The sequence below is a fragment of the Alternaria ethzedia genome (assembly GCF_023757985.1).
Source record: "Alternaria ethzedia strain BMP 0044 chromosome Unknown scaffold_10, whole genome shotgun sequence".
In the NCBI taxonomy this organism is placed as follows: Eukaryota; Fungi; Ascomycota; class Dothideomycetes; order Pleosporales; family Pleosporaceae; genus Alternaria; species Alternaria ethzedia.
Genome location: NW_026056203.1, coordinates 865,662 through 887,873, shown reverse-complemented (window position 1 = coordinate 887,873; position 22,212 = coordinate 865,662). Strand labels below are relative to the sequence as shown.

The 22,212-nt window shown below is 53.4% G+C and overlaps 7 protein-coding genes across 7 annotated transcripts; 2 read left to right on the top strand and 5 right to left on the bottom strand.

Annotated features, from left to right (window-relative positions):
• Positions 1-4,958: 4,958 nt before the first annotated feature.
• Positions 4,959-5,711, bottom strand: J4E87_005190 (uncharacterized protein; the record flags this gene model as incomplete). The annotated part of the gene is made up of 1 exon (XM_049376806.1): positions 4,959-5,711. One exon carries the CDS (start codon positions 5,709-5,711, stop codon positions 4,959-4,961), a length of 753 nt encoding a protein of 250 aa, XP_049233662.1.
• Positions 5,712-6,502: 791 nt separating this feature from the next.
• On the bottom strand, positions 6,503-9,425 carry J4E87_005189 (uncharacterized protein; the record flags this gene model as incomplete). Its single annotated transcript, XM_049376805.1, has 3 exons — positions 6,503-7,927; positions 7,982-9,001; positions 9,054-9,425. The coding sequence occupies 3 exons, from the start codon at positions 9,423-9,425 to the stop codon at positions 6,503-6,505; spliced, it is 2,817 nt and encodes a 938-aa protein (XP_049233661.1).
• Positions 9,426-11,414: 1,989 nt separating this feature from the next.
• J4E87_005188 (uncharacterized protein) lies at positions 11,415-12,824 on the top strand (the record flags this gene model as incomplete). The annotated part of the gene is made up of 3 exons (XM_049376804.1): positions 11,415-11,426; positions 11,668-11,966; positions 12,020-12,824. The coding sequence occupies 3 exons, from the start codon at positions 11,415-11,417 to the stop codon at positions 12,822-12,824; spliced, it is 1,116 nt and encodes a 371-aa protein (XP_049233660.1).
• A 2,240-nt stretch (positions 12,825-15,064) lies between these two features.
• Positions 15,065-15,820, bottom strand: J4E87_005187 (uncharacterized protein; the record flags this gene model as incomplete). Its single annotated transcript, XM_049376803.1, has 3 exons — positions 15,065-15,427; positions 15,492-15,744; positions 15,813-15,820. 3 exons carry the CDS (start codon positions 15,818-15,820, stop codon positions 15,065-15,067), a joined length of 624 nt encoding a protein of 207 aa, XP_049233659.1.
• Positions 15,821-16,223: 403 nt separating this feature from the next.
• J4E87_005186 (uncharacterized protein) lies at positions 16,224-18,038 on the bottom strand (the record flags this gene model as incomplete). The annotated part of the gene is made up of 3 exons (XM_049376802.1): positions 16,224-16,994; positions 17,045-17,831; positions 17,899-18,038. The coding sequence occupies 3 exons, from the start codon at positions 18,036-18,038 to the stop codon at positions 16,224-16,226; spliced, it is 1,698 nt and encodes a 565-aa protein (XP_049233658.1).
• A 491-nt stretch (positions 18,039-18,529) lies between these two features.
• Positions 18,530-19,149, top strand: CPD1 (2',3'-cyclic nucleotide 3'-phosphodiesterase; the record flags this gene model as incomplete). The annotated part of the gene is made up of 2 exons (XM_049376801.1): positions 18,530-18,930; positions 18,981-19,149. 2 exons carry the CDS (start codon positions 18,530-18,532, stop codon positions 19,147-19,149), a joined length of 570 nt encoding a protein of 189 aa, XP_049233657.1.
• Positions 19,150-19,596: 447 nt separating this feature from the next.
• On the bottom strand, positions 19,597-20,846 carry J4E87_005184 (uncharacterized protein; the record flags this gene model as incomplete). The annotated part of the gene is made up of 3 exons (XM_049376800.1): positions 19,597-19,802; positions 19,855-20,407; positions 20,457-20,846. 3 exons carry the CDS (start codon positions 20,844-20,846, stop codon positions 19,597-19,599), a joined length of 1,149 nt encoding a protein of 382 aa, XP_049233656.1.
• Positions 20,847-22,212: the final 1,366 nt, after the last annotated feature.

Here is a 22,212-nt window from a genome sequence, read left to right as displayed (position 1 = left end):
TCGGCGTCAATCACCTGTAAGACTGCCTGAGCTGCCTGACCTCGAGTCAATTGCTCGCCGGTCCCACCCCAGCCGGGCGACGCTCTCTCTTCCCCTGCGTCCACCTGAGCAGCCCTTCAGCGTTGCAGCCCTGCCAGCCATTGGACCGCTGCGGGGGAATAATCATGTCTCAAACTTTGTTTCCATGTACTTTCCCCCCTGCTTCGAGCCCCTCTAGCTTTCACCATCTACTCCGGAGTAGACCTCCAGGGCTAGTCTTGCCTCACTAGCGATCGGCGGCCGTTCCTTCCAATTCTCCTTGTCCATCTCTGACCATCTCTAACCTGAACAAGGCGCCGCATCTTTGTCATGCCGCATGGAAGCTCGAGCATAGCACGCGCAATGCCTTTCATGCGTCGGCAGCCCGCTCCCGGCCTTGTCGTCCGCACCCAGCGTATGCGGCTGTAGATCCCTCAGCCTCATCTCACTTGCGAGGAAACAATTGCTTCCATTATGCCGCCTCGCGTCGCTGCGCCGGCCTTTCAGGTACAATTAATAGCGTGTTTCAGCGCTTGCCAATCCTACGCGAACTACCCGTCCCTGCTCTTGGCACAGGTGACGAAGCTGCAGCACCTCTGTGGAAACCGCAGTCAGAGAGGGGCATCGACTGCAAGACCGCCTCCACTACACGCGCAAAACTACCGAGCCCCTTGACCTTGCTCCTTTCCTGCAGACGCATCAAGCCACCGCCGCTGTGCGAGAGAACGTGATTGTTTCTAGCGCCCTCGACCAGCGCCATGTGGCTTTGGCTCGCCATCCACCACACCCCCTTTCTGCGAAATTGTCAAAACTCCTAAACCATCCATGAGTCTAGCATAGTCCCTCCCGCGGACGGTACCCTACTCCGGAATATATGCTCGCAATTCTCCTAGACGTCCGCTACCTGCTGGAACTTGCCATCAGACTACATAGACGCACTGTGCCTGAGTGATTCATGTCCACGCACGCAGGCGCACTACGTCCCAACTAGGAAGTCCCATCGCCTAGACTCTGCCGCCACTTTTTATCCGTCTTTACATCAACAAGCATCATTGTACGTTAATTATATGCACCTCCAAGGTTGTAGCTAGGAATCAAACTTGAATGTGAAGCAAATGATCCAAGACAGACAGCCTTGGAAGTTGTGACCCCCACGTGACCGGCAGCTGACGCCCTTCGAGACGAGGCGGCATGTCAATACTATGCGTGCTATCAACTGAGCACATCCTGCGTGCTTCCTCAGCCAGTAAATGACCCCGCGATGAGCAACGTGTTGTGACTGCGCATCGTGCAACCTTGAAAATACTGAGACATGTCGTCATTATCTCCAACGTCGCTTCCTCATTGAGCGTCCATGCCTTATCTTCATATAGTCCAACACTCACTCTGCTTCGCCTTGCCCGCCTCATTCCACTCGCCAAACAACGGTAACAGTGCAGACGGAGATGAGCGGAGATGTCAACCACTATCGTCCAGCGGCCTATCTTCAAGCAAGAGTCATAGCAACGTCTCGAGCACATCCGCAGAATCTGCCGTCGCTACTGCCTTCCCACGGTAGTAACTGAGCCCCGAGCAGGCCGGCAATACAGTAAGTGCGATGATGCCCAACCGCTTGCGTACTAATTTTGTTATCCACAATGTAATAGCAGCCGGCTATTATAGATACTAAATTCGCGACTACGGGACCCATATGCACGACATGCCTTGTTTCTTCGCGGATCATGACCCCACTGCGGAGTTTGTCGTCGATTGTTGGAGATAAGCTGGCTGCTGTTGTCACCAATATCATTGTGTATGACCCTACGCATCGAGCTCTACCCCGAGGTCATGAAACAGGTACTCATCCAGTACTATCCAGCACAAAAAGCGCGGCTGATGCCATTGTCTCTCGTCCTTTCCGCACTAGGACCGAAGGAAGATCAGGACCCACTATCGTTACAAGTTCCAAGTTGGTACACCCGAGCCACGAGTTCTTCAAGATACCATGGCTAGCTGCATACCGCCAACCCCGGTCCATCGTTCGTCTCAGAATCTGCAAAGCCGGCACGTGGCCGGGAAGTGGAGATGCTCGACGCAACTATGTCGTGAGCTCAAGACATGAAGGTAAGGCCGTTCTATACTCTGCTTGCCAGTTTTCGACGTTGCAAAGAGTGCGGGGTAATACCAACAATAAAGTTATCAGCGCTGTGTAGCTTTCCACTACTCCGAGACATTCACCGTCTTACACGTGCGCTACACGCGAGATGTCGGCTACTGCAACCTGGCCCCACGTCGAACTTTATTTTGACTGCATTCGGACACCGAGTCAAGATTACCACCCGCCGTATTCGCTTCTCTTCCACTTCGCCACACATATTCTGTCCTTTTTTGACAAATTGTCATTCCATTACGGCCCGTTTTCAATGCACCCGAGCCGTTGACTCCGCTCTGTGGTCCTTCACTCACGGGAAACTGCTAGGGCCCGCGACGGGATGCGAGCAACCAATCGAGCATCTTCCAAACCGGGATGACAGTAACGGCTATCGGGTACGTCAAACTACGATCGACTATGAACTCAATCGAGCTCGGTCTCATGCGAGTAGACAGACCGTCGATTATCTGTAACGTCCGCTATAGCTACGCCGCCTACGTGGCCTTCTGACACTTTCAACGTCGAGCAAAATGTGGCATGAGGCTGTAACATCTGCTACACTACCAGCCGGTCAATACTTTCTAAAGTTAGCTCTTCTAGAACAAGCCACTTACATTCTTGGAGACGTCGGACACATCTCGGCTCGACCCGCCTAGAGACCTGACATTGCAGGACTACCCCCCTCAACATACTTCTCAAACCTCAACGGTAAAACCGTTGGATTCATAACCTTTTGCGGTTGCATGCAGCCAGGACAAGGCCGAGTTCTAGATTGATGCATGAACACAGGGAGTTATCCATCTTAGGCTGCGGCTGCGGATGCAATGTCGAAACCCTCCGCGCAGTGCGGTCAAATCTACTGCTACCAGGATCTGCTTACATCACTAGATGCGTACATCACGCTCTTCAGATTACTAAAAGATGTAAGAGATGCGCTACAAATTATACGTACACGTCGGAACCATGAATGCGACGACGACCTAGCATCACCGGCACCTTGACGATCGAAACCAACTTCAACATGCATACAACATCAGACCATCATATCGACAATGAACCAAATCTTTGCTTGCTATGGATACTATGTTCTCACCACCTGAATTGTCAGACATCGTTCAGGCCTGTCATCAGCACGAGCACGGACACACCACACCGTCCGCTTAAACTCCCGTCAACCGTCTCCATCCACCAACCCACGACCAAAAAATCTCACATACCGTACCCACCTACTCCAATCTCCAAATCTCCAAACCCTTTCTCTTTTAGCTCGCCTTTCGCAACCGCGTTCTCATGTCTGACCGTTTTTTTCCTGCTCCCCGTCGATCCAACGTTGGTTCCTGCCCAAAATGCACGCAAGCCAACGACGAGTCATGCAACTGCATCTCGCGTCTGCAGCCCGCTGAACGTGATCACACCGCTGCGTCCCCGCACAGCCGCAGTAGACTCGGTACGAAGAGTATGATTACAGTAAGGTGTTGACATTTTTATGCGAACTAATTCCTTTGCCGCGAGGTGCATGAAACATGTATAATTGATCGGTTATTACATAGCGGTTTTTATGTATTGTAGATCCGGGGTACTTGATCGAAGGGGACGACGATCGGAGAATATGGAAGTGGTTTTGGGGTGATGGAAGGGAAGGGTTTGGGTTGGGTTGTTGCGTTGGTATGTGTTCTAACATCGTCAAAATATGTTACTTTCATACATGCGACAATCGAAGAATCGTAGAGCATGCGGTACAGTAACTATGGAGTATCTGAGGATGACGTCTCACCCCCCAAACTTGAAATCACAAGACATGACAAAGCGCAATACCCTGAGGTCAAAACTATCATGTCAAATATGCTTCGTCAATAATTCAGTATAGCGCAGCTTCTACCTCCTACTACCTTATCGCCAGTTTCGAAGGTCTTCTTCAAACAACAAGCTTCTTAAGACGTTCGTCCAGCAGGATAAGCCTGTTCAGTCTCCTGGCAACAACAATAAGACCAACAACACATCACATGCCCCAACAAGTGTCGTGATCTACGATAGTTTACTCTTTTGGGAAGAGACGTCAACAACCAAGCCAATTGATCCAGAGTGTTTGGCTTGGCTAGCAAGAGGGTTAGAAGCAAGAAGGCTTGGTTGAGAGGCATGACTTGCCCAAGCCCCAAGCTTTATCACATTGGACGACTTATTAGCAGCATAGTTAATGGAGCGGGAAAAAAGAGAAAATGGCAAGCTTCTCTTCCTTCTGTGCTCTTCTTTGCTATCCCTTGTATTCTTCTCTTTATATTAGACAGGGAAGGAATCTGAACAGGTGCTCTGCCGTCTACGTTGATATAAGAATAAGGTTTTCTCCAATTTGAACGCATCTTAGGCTCCTACATTCTGTGATTGTTGTGTCGGTTGTCTTCTGCTAGGTAGCTGAATGCTTAATATCTTTCTTTAACGGGATGATCCCCAAAGTCTCTGGTTTTTATCCCGTAGAGGGCTGCCGATCTAGTCTATCTTACCGGTGCTATCAGTCGATCTCAAGTCTTCAACGTGGCTCTATGGTTCAAGATCTTCTGTCCTGTTAATACGGCTCGATTGGTCCGTCTTCCACTCTTCTTCTATGTTTAACTGGGACCCGTCTTCTTGGTCACATCAGCAACAGGGGAAATTTGCACCGTCTTAGGGCCCGACTTCCCAATCAATGACTACACAAGCTTGATTGATATTATGCGAGGTTTTAAGCTTAGTTGGTAGACTTACTTGCTTGTTCTCAAGATCTCAAGCACCACCGGTAAGCTCGACCGAAATGATGACAAATTCCCACATAGATTTATCTCAAGCGGGAAAATCTGCGAACCTTCCCATTTATTTCCGGGGGGTCATCCTCTTCAACATGGTTGAAAAGATGAGACCGATACCCTTTGAAGGTTAGCCCGGTGAAAGTGATCTTGCCACCGAGGCGCTTATGGTCTTCGATGAGCGTACGGTACGAACGAGGCAGGGCTGCATTGATCTTTTCGATAGCCCAAGTTGAAATGTCCACATCGAAATTCACCTCTCCATAAAGCTCATTGAAGTCAACAACGAATTGGCGAACCGCAGTTGGCGTGTCTAGGTCGAGAGAGCTGATCATTGCACGAGCGCGGTCTGTTAGGATGTTGTCAGGCGTTTCGTCGTTCATGTGGCGGATAACGGCCTTCAACGCGGATGCTGGCGAGTTGGTATTCCTGGCCTCCATCCACACCGATGACTCGATAGCAGCGTGCAGGAGAGCTAAAGCAGAGCGAGAGGCTCCGTCATAGTCCTTCCATTCTTGAAGATGAGTGTTGTAAACGGCGAGATGGTACTCCCAATCCTGCGGAACGCAGTGATCCTCTCCTTGATCGGCGGCTTGTCGAGGTGCGAGGAAGGCGGGTGGAATGGGCTTTGCGACTACTCCAGCGTTGTCCTTGAAGTGTTCAGCGTATCCGTAGATTTTTGCAATGTCTTTGAAAGACTGGAACCAGTCTGTGAAGTTCTCAGGCCCGGAGAGCTTTGTGAAGTTGTCGCCTAGGGCGATAGTGGGGTCGTTGATGCAGGCCATATTTGACTATGGTAGTGGTTTGGAATGAGACCGCGGCGAACTTGTGCGCTTATAACCTGCTGTGGGTTTGTAATGAGTAGCTTGGTCTGGTGACTATTGCCGCGAATGTGGTTAGTCGCGTGAGTATGACGCAAGTCCTGGCGGTGTCTAGCTTCTAAGTGAAGGTTCAGTGGACAGGCTATACGATATGGGATGGGATGAGTGCCCTTCTGGACTGCTTTGACAGCGATACCGTGTAGACAGCTAGTAGAAGACGGGTCGAGTTCACGAGCGGCAAATGGAGAGACAATATAGGTAGATCATATGTATTTCAGAACATAAGGAGAAAGTGGTATTATCCTAACAAAACAACAAATTACAAGCAGACATACACAAGAGCCATCTGCCCATCTGCCTAGCGCAATGGAAGAAAAAGACAGCTCCCTTGGAGAATACAATCCTCCCAGAAAGCGTTTTTCCCCTCCACTACTGATCCTTAGGCTCTGATACCCACATACTGGAGTTGCTTCCATCCATCCATCTTTGTTCGGGTATGATCCACAACGACGACAACAACTCTTCTCATTGAAACATAAGGAATGACCCAAAGTACACAAGGGGGGTCGTCGGACAAGGGGGTGTTCTCAAGGAGAGTAACGAAGTGCAAAGCAAGAAAATAGGGTCCCTAGCCGTTCAACGCCGGGGGTAGGTAACATGGTAAGGAAAAGGGCATCAATGCTAATCTCGTTTCGATCGCTAATGATAAAAACAAAGTAGAGGAAGAATGGCGGCAAGCCGCGGCGACGACTAGCTTATCGCATGTTGTGGCGTACAGCGGTGTTGGGTCGCTGCAGTGGTTGCGCGTACTTGGACACGGGAACCATGTGGGCATCGAGATCGTTGTTACCGTCTACGTCGTCATCGTCTTCGATGATGCGGGTTGGTACGACGGGGATGTCGTGCGATCGGTGCTGTAGGCTCGTCCGGTCCGGTGTTGTGCTGGCACTGGCCATGGACATGGAGGTGCTGGACCGATGGCTTAGATCGGGCGTTGGGGGGATGCTTGAACCCCGGTTGGGGCGGAGCATGTTGTCCTCGTCGCCGTATTCGCTGCCAATAGTCGATTGCGCGCGGCCTCCGGCCGATGATATCTGACCAACGCTGCTGCGGCGGTCGCTGTGGTTGTCGCCATCTTCTGTGTCAGCACGCTGTGCGAGCTGAAGACCCTCAACAGCTGCAGCGCACTGCTCTGAGATGTTGCGGATGATGTAGGCAATGGCGTCGGTCTTGTCCCGAAGGACACGGTCGGCGACGTCGACCATTGATTGATTTGAGAAGCGCTTGGAGTTGCGTGCGGGGTTGTTGAATAGACGCTGCTCCATGTCGGGTGTAACGTCCTCACCGTCGAGGTGCTTGCCCTGCGCAGTGCTGGCTCTTGACTCCTGGCGGCTCTCAACACCGGCTACGCCGCGGATGGTACCGACCTCAGACTTGTCCTTGATCGAGTGACGGGGGGTTTGATGGCGCGACGCCGCATCTTCAAACTCCTCCTGTTCCTCATCCTCCTCAGGCACGTCTTCGAAGCCGGCATCCATATAGTTGGACATGTCATCCTGGTTAAGGGACTTGACGATGTGCTCCATGTGGTGGGTCTGACCCTCGATAAGAGCACGAAGGTGGAGCACAACCCGTTGCGCTTCGTCGCGCTGGCGCTGGATGGCACCGTTGGTATGTTGCAGAGCACCAAGCTCCTTCTTGTTCTTCTTCCTCTCGCGCTCGAGCTCCTCAGCAATCTCTTGCTGTAGTACAAGCGCTTCGAGGGCGTCGTCACGTTGCTTCTCAGTACCGGACAGACGGACAGTGAGCCTTGCGGCATCATCCTTCTGTTGGTCGATAAGGCTTGTAAGACGACGGTTCTCACGCTTGTGGTTCTCGATCTTGACCTTGAGATCCTGGGTCTCCTTGGTGAGTTGCTCGGCGAAAGCCTGGAACTTGAGGAACTGTTGTTTCCAGCTCTCAAGCTCCTCGACCAAGAAGTTGTTGCGCTTTGTAACCTTGCCAAGCTCGCTGTCGAGGCGCTGCTTGAGGTTGATGAAGTCTGTCCAGGCTTCTTGTGCGTCACGGGAGTACTGGTTGCGCTCGCGAACGATCTCGTTGAGGTGGCGCATCGACACCTTGGTCATCAGCGGCTTCTTGACAGAGCCACCGAAGATAGCCTTAACGCCAGTGTTGCGGCCCTGTGGTGATGTTAGCGTGTGGTACGATGAGTCTATGCGCAACCGGATACATACCAATTTCTCACACACGTGGTCCATGACCGACATGACAGCATCCTGGGTCCACCAGTCGGGGTCCTGGATGCTCTCAACCTCACCACGCATCACAATGATTTGACCCGCGGGAATGAGCTTGCCGCCACCGTACGCCGAGCGCAGATGCTGTGGAACTCCGGTTGGTGAAACCTCACCGTTGAGAGCCTGAGTCAGACGCTGGATCATCTTGGTCCTCTGGCCGGCGGTAAGAGCGGTAGGCGGGCTTGAAGTCAGGACGAAGTTCCGGTCCAAGTCGACGACAAGGGCATCTGTGGGAGCCGTGAAGAGCGATCGGCACTCTGATGTTACACCCAGAATGTATGGGCCCGGCTCCTGCACGAGATCCTTGACGTGACGCGCATGAACGACGGGTACATACAGACCGCTCCACTCGTACACCCGGACACAGAAACGGACTGTCTCGGCTGCGATGGTGAGCATCGCGGGGTAGTGACTGGTGAAGATGATTCGTCGTGTGGGCGATACAGCAGCCTCTATCACACCCACAATGTTGGGAATTGAGAGACACGTGAAGAGGGGCCACATGGCGAAGTTTTGAAATCCGGTAGGCGAGGATGGGAACTGGTAGCACAGCGCGTAATCCTTCATGTCGATGCGGACCAGGTCGTTGAGGCGAGGAGCTGGGAAGCTGAGGATGCGTGAAACCTCCTCGGCATGGAAAAGGTTGGTAGCCTTATTCCAGTGAATCCACATGCCGCGCAGGTAGTCGCCGAGTAGGTTGTACAAGGGGTATCGGGAGAGGAAGCTCAGGCAGTACGGGATCCAGTATGTCTCGTCTGGGTTGTCGAAGAAGTCGGGCTCGATTCGCTTGCGCAGGTCGCGAATAGTCTCAGCGCGCTTCTCATCAGCGCGAGACCAGACGCGCAGTGCGATACCGTAAAGAGTGTGTGAGGAATCTTGCTGCAGGACGAAGGAGTGGTGTACGCAGTGCGGCTGGCTCCTGCCAGTGCAGATCTCGACGTCGTGGGGGAAACATGCCTGTGTGCGTGGTTAGTAGCGCGCCAACAATGACATTGTTGTATAGACGTACTCGCATGGCAGCATGAAGAGACCTCGCGATCTCGTTATCCTGCTCCAGTCTTGGACTGCTTCCCAGAATCTCAGGAAGCCAGAAGGTACCAACAGCACCCTTCATGTGGCCAATCTTGCCCTGAGAGGGCGCAGGCGCCTTCACCCATTGTGATGGCTCGCGACCAACACCACACACCATGTAGGCATGGGTCAGGGTCTTGGGGCTCCGCGCGCCCTGCTTGACGTTCAAAGTCGATGGAAGCGGTTGGGTGATCCTCGAATGAAGCGACGATGTCCGGCTCGGGATGATGAGGCTGTGGTCGGCATTGTCTCTCGTGGGAGGACGCTCGCTGGCGCCTGTACGCGGTCGCAAACTTAAAGAAGGTGCCATGTTGGCGGATTCGATGTCGGTCCTATCGAGATGGCCGTTGCGGTATGGGTGTAGAGAACGGCAGGCGGATGAATCCAGCAATTATTATGACAGCTATAACTGTGAGAACATGAGGCGATGCGTGAAAGGTATCCGAAAGGCAACCCGCGAGAACAAGAGAGAGCGGACCGTGAGTACTATACGCACTCCGTCAATTGAGAGCTCCGAGGTCACCTTGCTGCGGGCAGTAGAGGAGGGTAGCAGCAAGGGGGAATCATGGCTTTTGGGGAGCTCTGCCGCAGCGCGCGGACTGGATGCTGGGGGTTGAACGACCCGAAGACTAGCATGGGTGGCTTTCACAAGTTTCGGTTCGAGGAAATGAGAAGCATATCCCTGCCCATTCGCAGGGTCCGTCTCGGAGCACGGTGCACGGCGCTGTCAGGGGCACTTTTCTTGAACAACGGCTCGCCCAACTTCCTCGAGCGGGCGCGACGGCAGCAAGGGCCGCAATCAAAGATACGGCTTATACACAGTACATTGTTATGTCGCCTTGGTCTTTGCACTGTTGTATCGTTTCCTGCAGCCACGTCCAGCAACCGGAGCTCTGGTACCACGACTCGGTCACCGAGAGTCCGCAGCGGCCTCAGCAGAGAATCCCCGCTGGTGGCAATAGCGCCATACGGACTGGTCTTATGCTGAATACCGCATTGGGTTGGATTCGAATCATTCGCACGCCTTGTGCACGATGAGCACGTCTGCAGCGTGCATCCTCGCATCAGCATGCATGAGCAGAGTTCCCGCACTTGCAGCTCGGACGGACCGCGAATGGAAGTGCTTAGAAATTGGCGAGGCAAACCCCTGACGGCTGTTGGCTATCGGTGGCTGCCCAGCAGGCGGTACATGAAGATCGCTCTTAGGCCCGCCGCCAGGCACGTTTGATCCTGCGTGGGAGTGCGAGGCCTTTCTGCAGAAGGTCCAAGACGCGCCGTCGAGCTGTCGACCAGATTCTTCGATCGGCTCCACAGTCCGGTAAAGGTGGTGGCCACGTACAGTAGCCTCGCGTGTCGTGGACCCTCTAGAACCAGACTTCTGAGCTGTCCGTTGAGAATTGCGGAGAGCTGGAATTGGTGAGGCTGAAACACCGGGCACTCAAGCTGCCTGGCAAATCGGGCGCCTTCGCCCAGGTTCGGTCAAGCTGACATGGACAAGACGTGTTGCAGCCGGACAGAGCGAGAACGACTCGATTGCCTCTCAACAGCTGTAGACGAGCGCAAGCGCATAATCGGCGCAGTCGACCACTTGTTTGATCTGCGCGTGGGTGGACCTCGATGCAATTTGGCGTGGAGAATACTCCGATGTCTTAAGGAAAGGGTTCCCAGTCGACCACAGCCCGGCGAGTGTGCTGGCGGCGTGCCACTGCTCCGACCATGGTTCGTCGAAGGCCACGGATAAGCCGCAAATTTCCATGTTTACAGGAATTTTCGCATAGGGGTACAGAAACCGAGCAGATGGAAGCCGTCGCGACTGATCTGCACTAGATGGACGAAGCTGTGAACAGAGTTTTTGTGGTCGCGCTAGTCCAACCTCATAAACCTTCCTCGCTGCTAGCAGTCTTGCGTGCAGCGCGCAGCGATCTAAACCACGGTGCGAGATTGCTCGGAGAGTAGATCTGCAAGACAATCACTAAATCTCCTGCATTCTGGTGACGTTCCCCACCGGAAAGCGACGATATCTGACTTCAGCCACAACGCGACTGGCGAAAGTTTCCACCACGACCCATCATTGCCTTGCACGCCACACCATCGTCGCGTCGCTCAACAGCACCTACCGCCTGACCTTCCCTGCACCTGTTCACGCGTACGGCTATTCCGCTACCGTGCGAAAGTGACTTCCCTTCGTGCCGTCGCGCGAGATCCGATCACCTCTAGCCTAGGTGTTGGTGATCTGATATCACGTTACCCGTCTCCACTATTCGGGCGATATGACAGACGCAGTGTTGCTCAACGAACTATGCAGTATCTGGTATGTCTGACTAGTTACCCCTCCGTAGCACTTGTTACATCCCAAAAGTTCGATGTTCGCTAGCAATCGTCCTAAGAGTTGTGCCGCGTTCCTGTGACACTAGCTAGCGCAACGAAGCCGCGTCGGCATGCATGAGAGAGAAAGCTGACGTTTAATTAGCCATAGCAATAAATCCAAGTACAAATGTCCTGGGTGTGGCGCACGCACATGCTCGCTGCCATGCTACAAGCGTCATCAACAGAACGCACAATGCTCAGGGAAGCGCGACCCAACAAAGTTCATCAAGAAGTCTGATCTGGTGACCCCCAGGGGCATTGATCACGACTATAATTTTCTTTCTAGCATAGAGCGGAACCTCGAAAAAGCTGAGAGGGTCGCTGGAACCACCGCTGAGAGCACTCCTCAAGATGGTCTGTCCAACAGGGAGCGAATGGGTGTTCAGTATGGCAAGCTTGAGAATGCCGCTGGCGTCAAGATCATGCGGGCGCCCAAAGGCATGAGCAGACAAAAAGAGAATAAGTCGCACATGTCTGCTACAAAGTAAGCCCCCACTATCAACGCGTACACGTAACACTGCTGATCTTTGTGTCCAGAAAGGCTACACGGAACATAGTATGGACAGTCGAATGGTTTGACGAGACCAAGAGACGCGTGCTCACCGAGACATCCTCTACACAATCGATCCAAGATGCACAACCTTTCGTACAACAAGGCAGTGGTGCTAAAAGCAAGAAGAGAAAGCTGAACAACGAGGCTCCTGCCAGCCAAAGTTCTCAATCAGACCCTCCACACCTACCTCAAAATGACGTTGCGCCTACTGCACCGGACCAAGACCAGCCAATCGAGCAGCATGAAGTCAATTCTGAGCTTCAGGTCAACAATGCGGGGCCAGAGGGAGTCACCCCCGGACGAGGAACCCCTGCTACAGAAGAAAAACAACAACCCACCAAAAGACAAGCAGACTTGGCCGAGACGCGTCCTGGAGATACTCGCACTGATGGGCAGTCCATGGGCAGCGGGCAACATAGGGTTTTTCTGCTGAAGCCCCGCACAAGCACAAACCGCCACGTCCTCATCCCTCTAGACCCTTCGCAATCGCTGGGTGAAAGCCTGCACGGCCGTACTATACTCGAATTCCCGACTATTCACGTTTTCCCTGCTGGTATGGAGAAGCTGCCCGAAGACTACATGTTGGAGGAAGAATACGCGAAGCTAGAGGGAGAGCAACAGAGAGAGTTTGATGAGATGATGCAGGAGCTCGATCCGGAGATCTTGAAACGGTTGAAAGAAGGTGAGGGGCGCATGCCAGGGGACAGTAGCGGGGGAGGAGGGGACGAGGAAGTTGATAGTAAGAGGATACTAGACGTGCTCAAGCAGGATCTCGGCGGACGGTTGTAGAATGAGGGCCGAGAAGCGCAGCTTACTCCGCCGTTAATACTGAAAAGAAATCCAGGCATTGCATCACATACAAAGACGCCATATAGACAGGCATCGGAGGATTTCCTTTTGGTGCCGAAGCGCTGATGGCGCTTTTGCTACCATGCCATCACAGTCACATTCAACGTCTCCCTTTTCGAGCACTACTATCGACCCATTTCCATTGATCCAATACTCTTTCCAGCCACTAGAGACCAGGGTCTTGTACCCCCTCCTACCCCAATCGGAACGGTACCCTGTCTAGACATCCGCTACCCTGCCCATATGCTTGCTTTCCCTGAAGTCGTCATGCCATGGACCCCAGTCGTGTTTGCTTTTACCACGCGCCCATGCGGGCAATGCGGGCGTACGCCATACGCCACCCGTCACGGCCGTTGACAGTGCACCAGCGTTTCACGTCGCATTGACAGCCTTGCTTTTCTTTTGCTGCTTTCGACTGTCTGCTTGGTCGGCTGTCAAGCCCTCGAATACTAACCACGTGTACGCCCAGACCGCTTTCAATCACCGCGCTAGTACCCTCACAGCGGCAACCCGTCGCCCCACTGCCTAGGCATCGTAGTCGTCGCAACCTCACCTGGGCACTATCAACGTCAACGTCACGATAACCAAGATGAGATGCCAACTCCGGGAGCAACCCCAAGCTGATTACCGATACCGACCCCGATAACGCGCTCATCACCAGGTTCCCCAGTCCAAACTGACACAGACGCCGCCCTCGCCCCAATCACCCCATCTCGAAAACATTATCGAACATCCGCAAGGTCCCGTACCTCCGCGGGTAGCTCGAATCACGAATAAAGTTCAACCACACTCGCCAAACCATTCCCATCCGACGTGTCAACTCCGCGAAAATATGGGGAAAACAGGGCCCCCAAGCCACGAACGTCCAACTCGTCATCCCACGCAAAGAACCTTAGAAAGGGAATTAGGCAGACTAGGATCGAGGATCATGCCTCGCTAAAGAACGAGGCGCAACACGGCATCTTATTTTTCACAGATCTTAGCGCGATTTCACATATAGCGTTTTCATGTGGGGTCGCTCTTTGTTGCTTGCAGGGCCGCGGCGGCGCTCCGCTGCAACTTCATGACTGAGGTCGCAGGTCGGGTTTGTGTACCGGTGCCACTGGGTCCAATGAGGCCGGCGGAGATGAGGGTACGTAGGATTTTTTGAGTTTTCCAAGACTCGCTGTTGGATGCGGGATGCCGACATCTCGCCCCGTGTGATGAGAGTCAGTTTTCTATGGCGTTATTTGCCTCGTGGGGCGAAGACGTACGATACCCCCGAGATTTGCTGTCGCTTTGATGGCTGCGATAGTCGTTTGTAGACGGATGGATGGTGGGGCTAAAAGGTAAGAAAGAAGGATTGGGGTTGTGCGTCGGAGATTGATGCTCCCTTCCACGCTTCGTTGCGCAATCGTCTGTGTTGCTAATTTGGGAATTACTGATCATGTAGCCCATGGTGATGGTGCCTCTTGGTGTACACTAGAAGTCGATTTCTCACAACCTTAGGTATCGCTCAACGCTCCTCAACACAACTGTCTTCAGTCTCAGATTCCAATAACATCTGAAGCACGCTATCCAGCCCCAGAGCCAGCCCCTCGGGTGTCAGCCGCAGATACAGGGATCAAACGGTTTTTGTCATGATGGTATGCATGGAATATGTGAGCATCATGGTTCATGTAAGCTGCAACTGTGCCGTATCAAGAATTGGAAATCCCTTTGTATGATCCTTGGCCTGGCCCCAAAGACTGGGTATCTAGACCGGTGCTGTAATTAGAGCGGACGGGATATTTGGTATACATCCTGGTCTCTGGTAAGAATTTGAGATGTAAGTATACATATAGTAACCATATAGTTATCTGGGGTTGTGATGTGCGCGGGTACAGCGGGTCATGAAACACAGCTTCTCATGCTATCGACCTGGGGAGAGAGAAACCATTGTCCAATGTTTCTTAACGAGTAGATCCTAAGCTGTGCATTGAGTGTCAGCCATGCGAGTCTCCCGTTCTGTGTTGTATCTGGAGACGCGTTGTTCAGTAGACGTCCTGTGAAACTCAACGGACGCTCATGCGTCGACAGTACTCCGGAGTAGAGTCCGTCAGTGATGTTCAATTCGTTATCCAGCTCTGAAGTCAACCCGCGACGGAACTTCGGTCCTCGCCATCCGCTTCAGAGGCTCATGACCACTAAATGTGAAACTCCTACTTCTGCAACTCCAACAGTCCCTTACTCTGCAAGTACTCCACAATCTCCCTCACGCTATCCTCCACACTCTTCTGGTCACTCCTGATGTGGATCTCGGCGTTCTCAGGCGCCTCATACGGCGCGCTGATGCCGGTGAACTCTGGGATCTTGCCTTCCCTTGCCTTCTTGTACAGGCCCTTGGGGTCGCGCGCCTCGGCGACTTCGAGAGGCAGGTCGACGAAGACCTCGACGAAAGCGAGTGGGGAGTCTTCGCCGGTGGTGACGGCGTGGAGGTCGCGCGCTTGCTTGCGGTCGGCTTTGTAGGGGGAGATGAAGGAGGTGATGGCGATTGTGGAGGAGTCGGCGAAGAGCTTTGCTACCTGGAAGAGAAACAATGTTAGCTGCTGTACTTCTTCGAGTGATAGATCGCGCATATCCACGTACCTCAGCAATTCGGCGAATGTTCTCATTTCGGTCCTTCTCTGTGAATCCAAGGTCCTTGTTCAACCCGAACCGCACATTGTCGCCATCGAGACGGTATGCCGCGAATCCCAGGTGCAGCAGATGCTGCTCAAGCGCCGTCGCAATTGTCGACTTGCCGGATGCGGAAAGACCGGTGAACCAGATTGTGAAGCCTTTTTGCTTGCGGAACTTGTTGCGCTCGTCGCGCGAGAGAGACGGGTGCCATGTAATGTTGCTGTCCAAGAATTAGTTTGTGTGTTCAGAGTTGCGCGCAGTTGGCGGGGTAGTCATGGTGGGGCTCACGTTGCCATTTTGTATGTCGAGACTTGAGATTTTAGTTTTGATGGAGGGTATGAAGAGGTTGAATAAGGGAAGTGGAAGTTTGCTGCAGAGTTAAGATGTTTTTAAAGTGTCAATTGACGGGTGGATGGCTGATTGGTATCCTCAACACGATATTTGGGTCCTCAGCAAACATCGAATTCTTTTAGCGTAGATGACGTGCGAAGCTTGACCAACGCTGCAGGTGGAGCGGGTAAGGCTGAGAGTGGGTAAGATGCCTCATGTGGGAAACAGCAGTTCCTGCCAAAGCATAGCGCGCGAGACATGCTCCGATTGTGCCCATGGCGCGTACATCGATTCCAAAGTGCTTCCAGAATAAATCTTGTATACAGTAGCCGGCTACACGGCAAAATTTTAGATCCAACTACATGCCCTTCAAAATCCATTCCCGCCAAAACTCGCAGCCCTCGCTCTATGCCTCCTCTCCCTCTCTCTATTCTCATCCCCAAAACCATGTCCAGTCTGCACCTCCCCTCTACTCCCACTCTTCTTCAAGCCCCCAGTACCTGCAGGTAGAACAGGATCAAAAGGCTTCCTCCTCCTAACAAGCTGGTATCCCCTATCCAATTCAACTTCAATCGCACATCTAATCTTGAGTGCCGTCACTGCTGGCCATACACTCCTTTCTCCCTTCAGTATCCAGTAGTCAATCGCCTCTTTCGTAGGGTTCTCGAGCAGCTTGAAGAAGTCGCTGGGTGTGAGTTCAGGTACCAGCGTGAGACTTGGGCCTGGGATGTTTTCGTCTAGGAGGAAACGACGGATGGAAGGGGGGAGTAGACCCAGTTCATCCATTTGTTGTAATCTGTGCTGTATCTCTAGGACTACGAGACGCAGTATGGGCATGCTGAGGCGCCAGCGACCGTCTTGTTTGGGGTTTGGATGGTGTGAGTCTGAGCGTAGGAAAGGTGCGAGGTATGGTCGGGCTTGCGAGACGATGAAGTGGTTTACGTTGAAGAGTTCGCCGATGCGATGGAGCGGGGAATCGCGGTCTCGGTACGAAGCGTGTGTGTAAGGACGGAAGGTGGTTTTCGAGGCTGGAGACCAAGGCACGATGTTGCCTTCCTCGTCTTTGCACATCATTGTTACGGAATGGTACAGAGTCGAGGAGGCCGTGGCGTTGGAGGCAAGTGCTGCAGACCAGATGAGCTGGGAATGTTAGCAGCTGCTTCGGGATGGAGAAGGAGCGGACTACGTACAACATTGGGAGCAGTAAGGTAGTTCAGAAGGTTCGGTATGCCTCCACCACTGGTAGTTGTGACGGTGATATTCAGCACCCTCTTTGTTCTGGTGTATGCTTCTTCGAACGTCAGATCACCCACGTTCGCCCTCAGGACATCTTCCAGGACACCGACATCCAAGAAGTGCCCTTCTTTCCACCATCTTTTAGCACGACGTATGAGCGTGCCTATCCATGCAGTTCCACCGGCGCCTTTCCTATAAGGACGATTGGTGAATGCTGTCAAGTCGATAGTGTTGCCTGTCAGGAACTCCAATAGCTCGTCTTCGGTATGCACGCCCACCAGCGCGGCTATCAGAGCACCTGTGGCAGTCCCGGCTATGATTCGTGGTAGCAATCCACGTAAATGGAGCGCCTTCACAACACCAAGATGGCACATGCCAAAGACCTGTCCGCCCTGCAGCACCAAGACAGATCTGCCGAACGCCTGCCTTGTGTCATGGAGAACATCCAGCTTCGCCTGGTTTGTTAAGCCATTATCCGAATTTCTCGATGTAGGGTATTGGGTGAGGTTCTCGATGGCGTACGCGACTTGGGTGACATAGTCTTCGATCAGCAGCTTCGTGCCTGCGTATGCGCGATTGTACAGGTTCGACGCGGTTATGTTGCCGAGATTGCGGACGAGACCGCTACGGAGGAGGTTTATGAGGCCGAGGATATCGTTATCTTCTTGAGCTTCGTAGATGGCGGAGAGGCGCTGATGGATGAGGCGATGGTCGTAGTCCTTGCTTATTGCAGTCTGTCGCCTATGAGTCTGTTAGCAGCTGTCCATTAGGATGGGCCTATTCAGGATAGGACGAAAGGACTGCTTACCACATGTCGTAGTCGAGCACCTCGTCCAGCTTATACGCAGCAGCCTCCCACTCCTCAAACAGGCGCGCATCGCTAACAGCTTCCAGCAGCAAATCTCGCTGGCTCTTCTGCACCCACCACGCGTATAATTTCTTCAACATATCAGCATCACATCCGAAGACACATCAATTGACCCAGAACGGTCTTTGAAACAGCAGAGGGAAGCTGACGCACTCGTTGCCAAAAGAAAGCCACGTCAAAGAAGCACAGCAGGAGGCTCCAAAACGCGCCCGACACGACGCTGAGGGCTTCGTTCATGGCGTTGAGCTATTTGGGATAGTGATCGGCTGACAGCGCCGCGGTGGCAGAAGTCGCATGTTCATTCGTCGCGTCGGCGGAGAGGTGGTGCTATCGAGCAAGTGGGAACGCTTGTCGGACCTGGATGCGCGCTTTCACATGCAAGTCAGCTAAAGACGTCAGGATGCCCAGGTGTGGCTGAAGCTACCCGCGACACTAGCCACGTGGCGTTAGAGGCATCGGGGCAATTCATCGGGCCAATACCAATGCGGGGTTCTGCATAAAGGCCTCGGGAGAGCATGAAAGCTTGAGCTGACATTGCATCTTCTCTGTACTTATCCAAAACGTTTCCAACATGCCTGGCTCATCTCTTTGGCTGCTTCCACCAGCGAACCATACTTTGAGCACAGTCTTGCCCTGTCTCATTGACAAAACATCGAAGCAGTTCGGCTCGCCTCACCGCTTCATTCCCCATATCACTCTGAGTTCAGAGATAACAGCATCTAAGCATGAGCCAGATCCTCAGGCCTGGCTCGACTCACTCGATCTGCCGCCTATCAAGGATGTGATTGTAAAGTTCGAACGTCTGGGCAGCGAAGACGTCTTCTTTCGGAAACTGTACATCAAGTGCGAGAAGCTTGATGGGATCAAGCAACTAGCAAAGCAGTCCCGGAAGCAAGTCGATGGGTTTGAAGAGGAAAGCAAGGCGAAAGCTTGGGCCGAGGACGAGTACAATCCACATCTGAGCTTGATGTAGTAAGTACAGCTGCTGGCATCTACGTATGCACCAGGATTAATTATTGTAGTCACGACATTCCTCAAATCGACGACACAGGTCTGGCATCAGTGGATTTGCTTGGTGTTAATCTTGACGGGACAGGAGACCTCGGAGGTTGGACTGGCGGCAGGGTGGTGATAGTACCTACCGACAAGTCGATTGATCAGTGGCAGCCAATAGGTGAAAGGGTGTTCTGATGTAGTGACATACAAGTCACAACATCATTGCCAGTGGAATGTGTTCTGCACATGCCTCACGAGTAGATTGGGTCGAAGAAAGGAAGGCCATCCATGTATCTAAGTGTGTCTGGTGTCACCACCACAATCAACACTCCAGTAAGAATTCATTCCCATTGAAGATTCAGGTATCATGAATGAGACGTGTGTGGAGGGTGTAGTGATTAATTCATTACTAGGCTAATTATACAATGTCATAGGAAATAGTCCTTGGTATCTCGCATGCAGTCGTGATGATCGCGCGTGGTGCAGAGTGCAGCAGAATGCATCTATTTCATGAAGCCGGCCTTGCCGTCACCATCGGCATCAACCTCTGTGGGAAATGGTCAGATGAAAGGTCGAAGAGAGAGGAGTACTGGCAAAACTTACTGGGGTTGAGCTTGTCCATGAGAGAAGGCTTCTTGTGACCTATTTAGTGTTGGTTTGATGTTCTTCAAGGAGTTTCTTCGCTTCCTCTTCGGAGGCTTGGGAGTGGGGAACGGCTCTGGACTTGTCTTCGGTCAGGGCCTTAGGCAAGCTACCATCCTCGTTGGGACGATGCTCCATATTGCCCTGATCGGTACCGCCGACAACATGTCCACTGGGGTCTTTCGTACCTGTAGCGCCCTCGTTGTCTGCGAAACGTTAGCATGAGGTCGTGGAATTGTGTTAGAGTGCTAGACTTACGGCTGCGAGCGGGGTCGTGGAGGTCGTGACTGTCGACCTTGCCGTCGTGGTTGCGGTCAGCACCGTGGCCGACAACACCTCCCTGGGTAGAGGAGCCGGTCAGGTTGCCCTGGCCAGCCATGCCGCGGTCAGTATGGACGGTGTTGGAGTGGCTACCAGTCAGGTCCTTGGCGGAGACCTTGCCGTCGTTGTTGCGGTCGAGGGGGTTGCTGGTACCGGAGTGGTGGTTGGGGGCAGCGTTGTAGTCACCGTGGCTGGCGTGCTCGTGGCTGTGGGTGCCACCAGTCTTGTGGGTAAGACCAGCGGCGGATCCAATGCCACCGGCGCCGCCGATGTTCTTGGGGACGCCCTCGAACTCGTCGTAGCGCTCCTCACGGCCAGTAAGAGCTCCGCCCTTGGCCTTGAACTGCTCCATGGTCATGGCTGGGAGAGCAGTAGTCTCATGGTGGGTAGCCTTGTTATGGTGAACCTCATGGATGGGGACGGTGGTGTGGACGACGTTGGGCTGGATGGTCTCCTTCTGAACAACGGGCTGGATGGTCTCGTGGATGTGCTAGATGACGTCAGTCTTGGTGGGGGTTGTTGTTTGTTTGGAAACTTACGTGGTGGACGTGCTCTCCGCCGACGGTGGGGGCAACGCTCTGGCTGTGGGTGGTGTCCTCGACGCGGCGCTCGTCAGCGAAGCGAGCCTGGTCGTCGACTAGAGCCCTCTTAGTGGCATCGGCATCGCGGTGGTCGAACTCGCGGTGCTGAACAGCTCCGAGCTTAGCAGAGTGCTGCTCTGGCAGAACCTCGCGGTCCTGGACGGGCTGGACAGTGCGGTGGTAGTGGTCCTGGTGGACCTCCTTGTCAATGGCGGTGTTGACCTCCTCGTGTACGTGAGGCTTGATGACCTCGTGCTGGACAGCGGGAGCAACTGCCTCGTGGACAGTGGTGTCATGGTGACCGGAGCGGCCCATGAAGTCGGTGATAGCTGCCTTCGCCTTGTCCATTTTGATAGTTGTGTGGTTGTTGTTGGTGATTGGGGTGGTTTGGTGGTAGTGGATTGGTTATTGGTGAGTGTGGAAGAGTTGTTGTGTGTGGTGTGATGATGATGCTCCCAAGGCGCTGCAGTGCCTTCTTATACAATGAGGGCGCTAGTGGGACAGATGCACGACGACGTAATGGGGGGTTCAGTTCCAGGTAAAGTCGGCAGTCGCAGGCCGAATTCCTTGTTCCCAAGGGTAAGAGCCATCATCATGGGGCAGCAACAGTGGGTTGAGGCTATACGGGCCTCGATCGATGCCCCCAGCAGCCTCGATTGGTTGGCCCACAGGGCGCCACAGCGACGTGATATGCGTCAGGGCCCTTAGTTCACTGGTGCTAGACTACATGGATAGCGCTTAAGACGGCGTTGGTACGCTTGACAATGGAGATGGCCACTATGATGCACCCAGTGGTGTCGTTCCACGCCTACCGCAGCCTAGCCGCTATGATGTAGTCATGCTGCGTGTCCAAACAGGAATTGGGCTTCACGAAGGATTCGAAGTGTCGCAACACTCTCTGGATGAGGTGCTCAAAGGGTACAAGTGCTATGACAATTCGGGGAGGAAGAGCCCGGCATCTCCAGTTGGTGTCAAAGAGATCGGCGCTAGGGTCGTGCTCCTGCCATTCGGTGACAGCAGGCCCGTGCTGCTTCCCGGTGGAACTTCACAACACCTCGTAGGAAATCTCAAAAGTTGATTTCTTCATTGCAAATTCCATTGACCCCTCTCACAGCCCGCCTGCATCTGCGTGTGTCTCGGGTATACCGAAGGCCTGGCTGCATCTAGGTGCAGGCTAACACGATCGCCCGTCGTTTGGTACGCTAAGCTGATCATCAGTGGAGCCGCCCGCGACCAGACTCCCCCTCCCTGTCGTCATGCCGCCTGGATCTCCGCTGTGACATACCAAAGTGGCAATGGATGCTGTTTGCTTTTGTGTGATTTCGTACCACCGGTACCCCGACTCATTAGCCAGACACCGCCAAACTCAAGTACCGCTGGCTACGTCATGCTGAGTCGCCACGCATGCCGTTGCCGTGGGCCAAATGCGACAAGCTGTGCGGGCAGCTCGAGCAGTCTCAATCGAGATGAGAAAGCTTCACGTAGGGACAAGTCTGGACCGCTCCGGGCAGGCCGCCAACATGCGGGAACACGACTGCGGCCTGTGCTACTCAAGCCACCAGCTCCATCCGTCGTGACACGGCATCACTGAAGCTATACTTTTTCGCAAACCGTTGCGACAGAATGTCTGGAAGCTCCAAATATACACCCTAGCTAGCTGACATGCACACTCTCCAGACTTCGGCTTGCTCCTGCCGGAAGGTTTCAATGGACA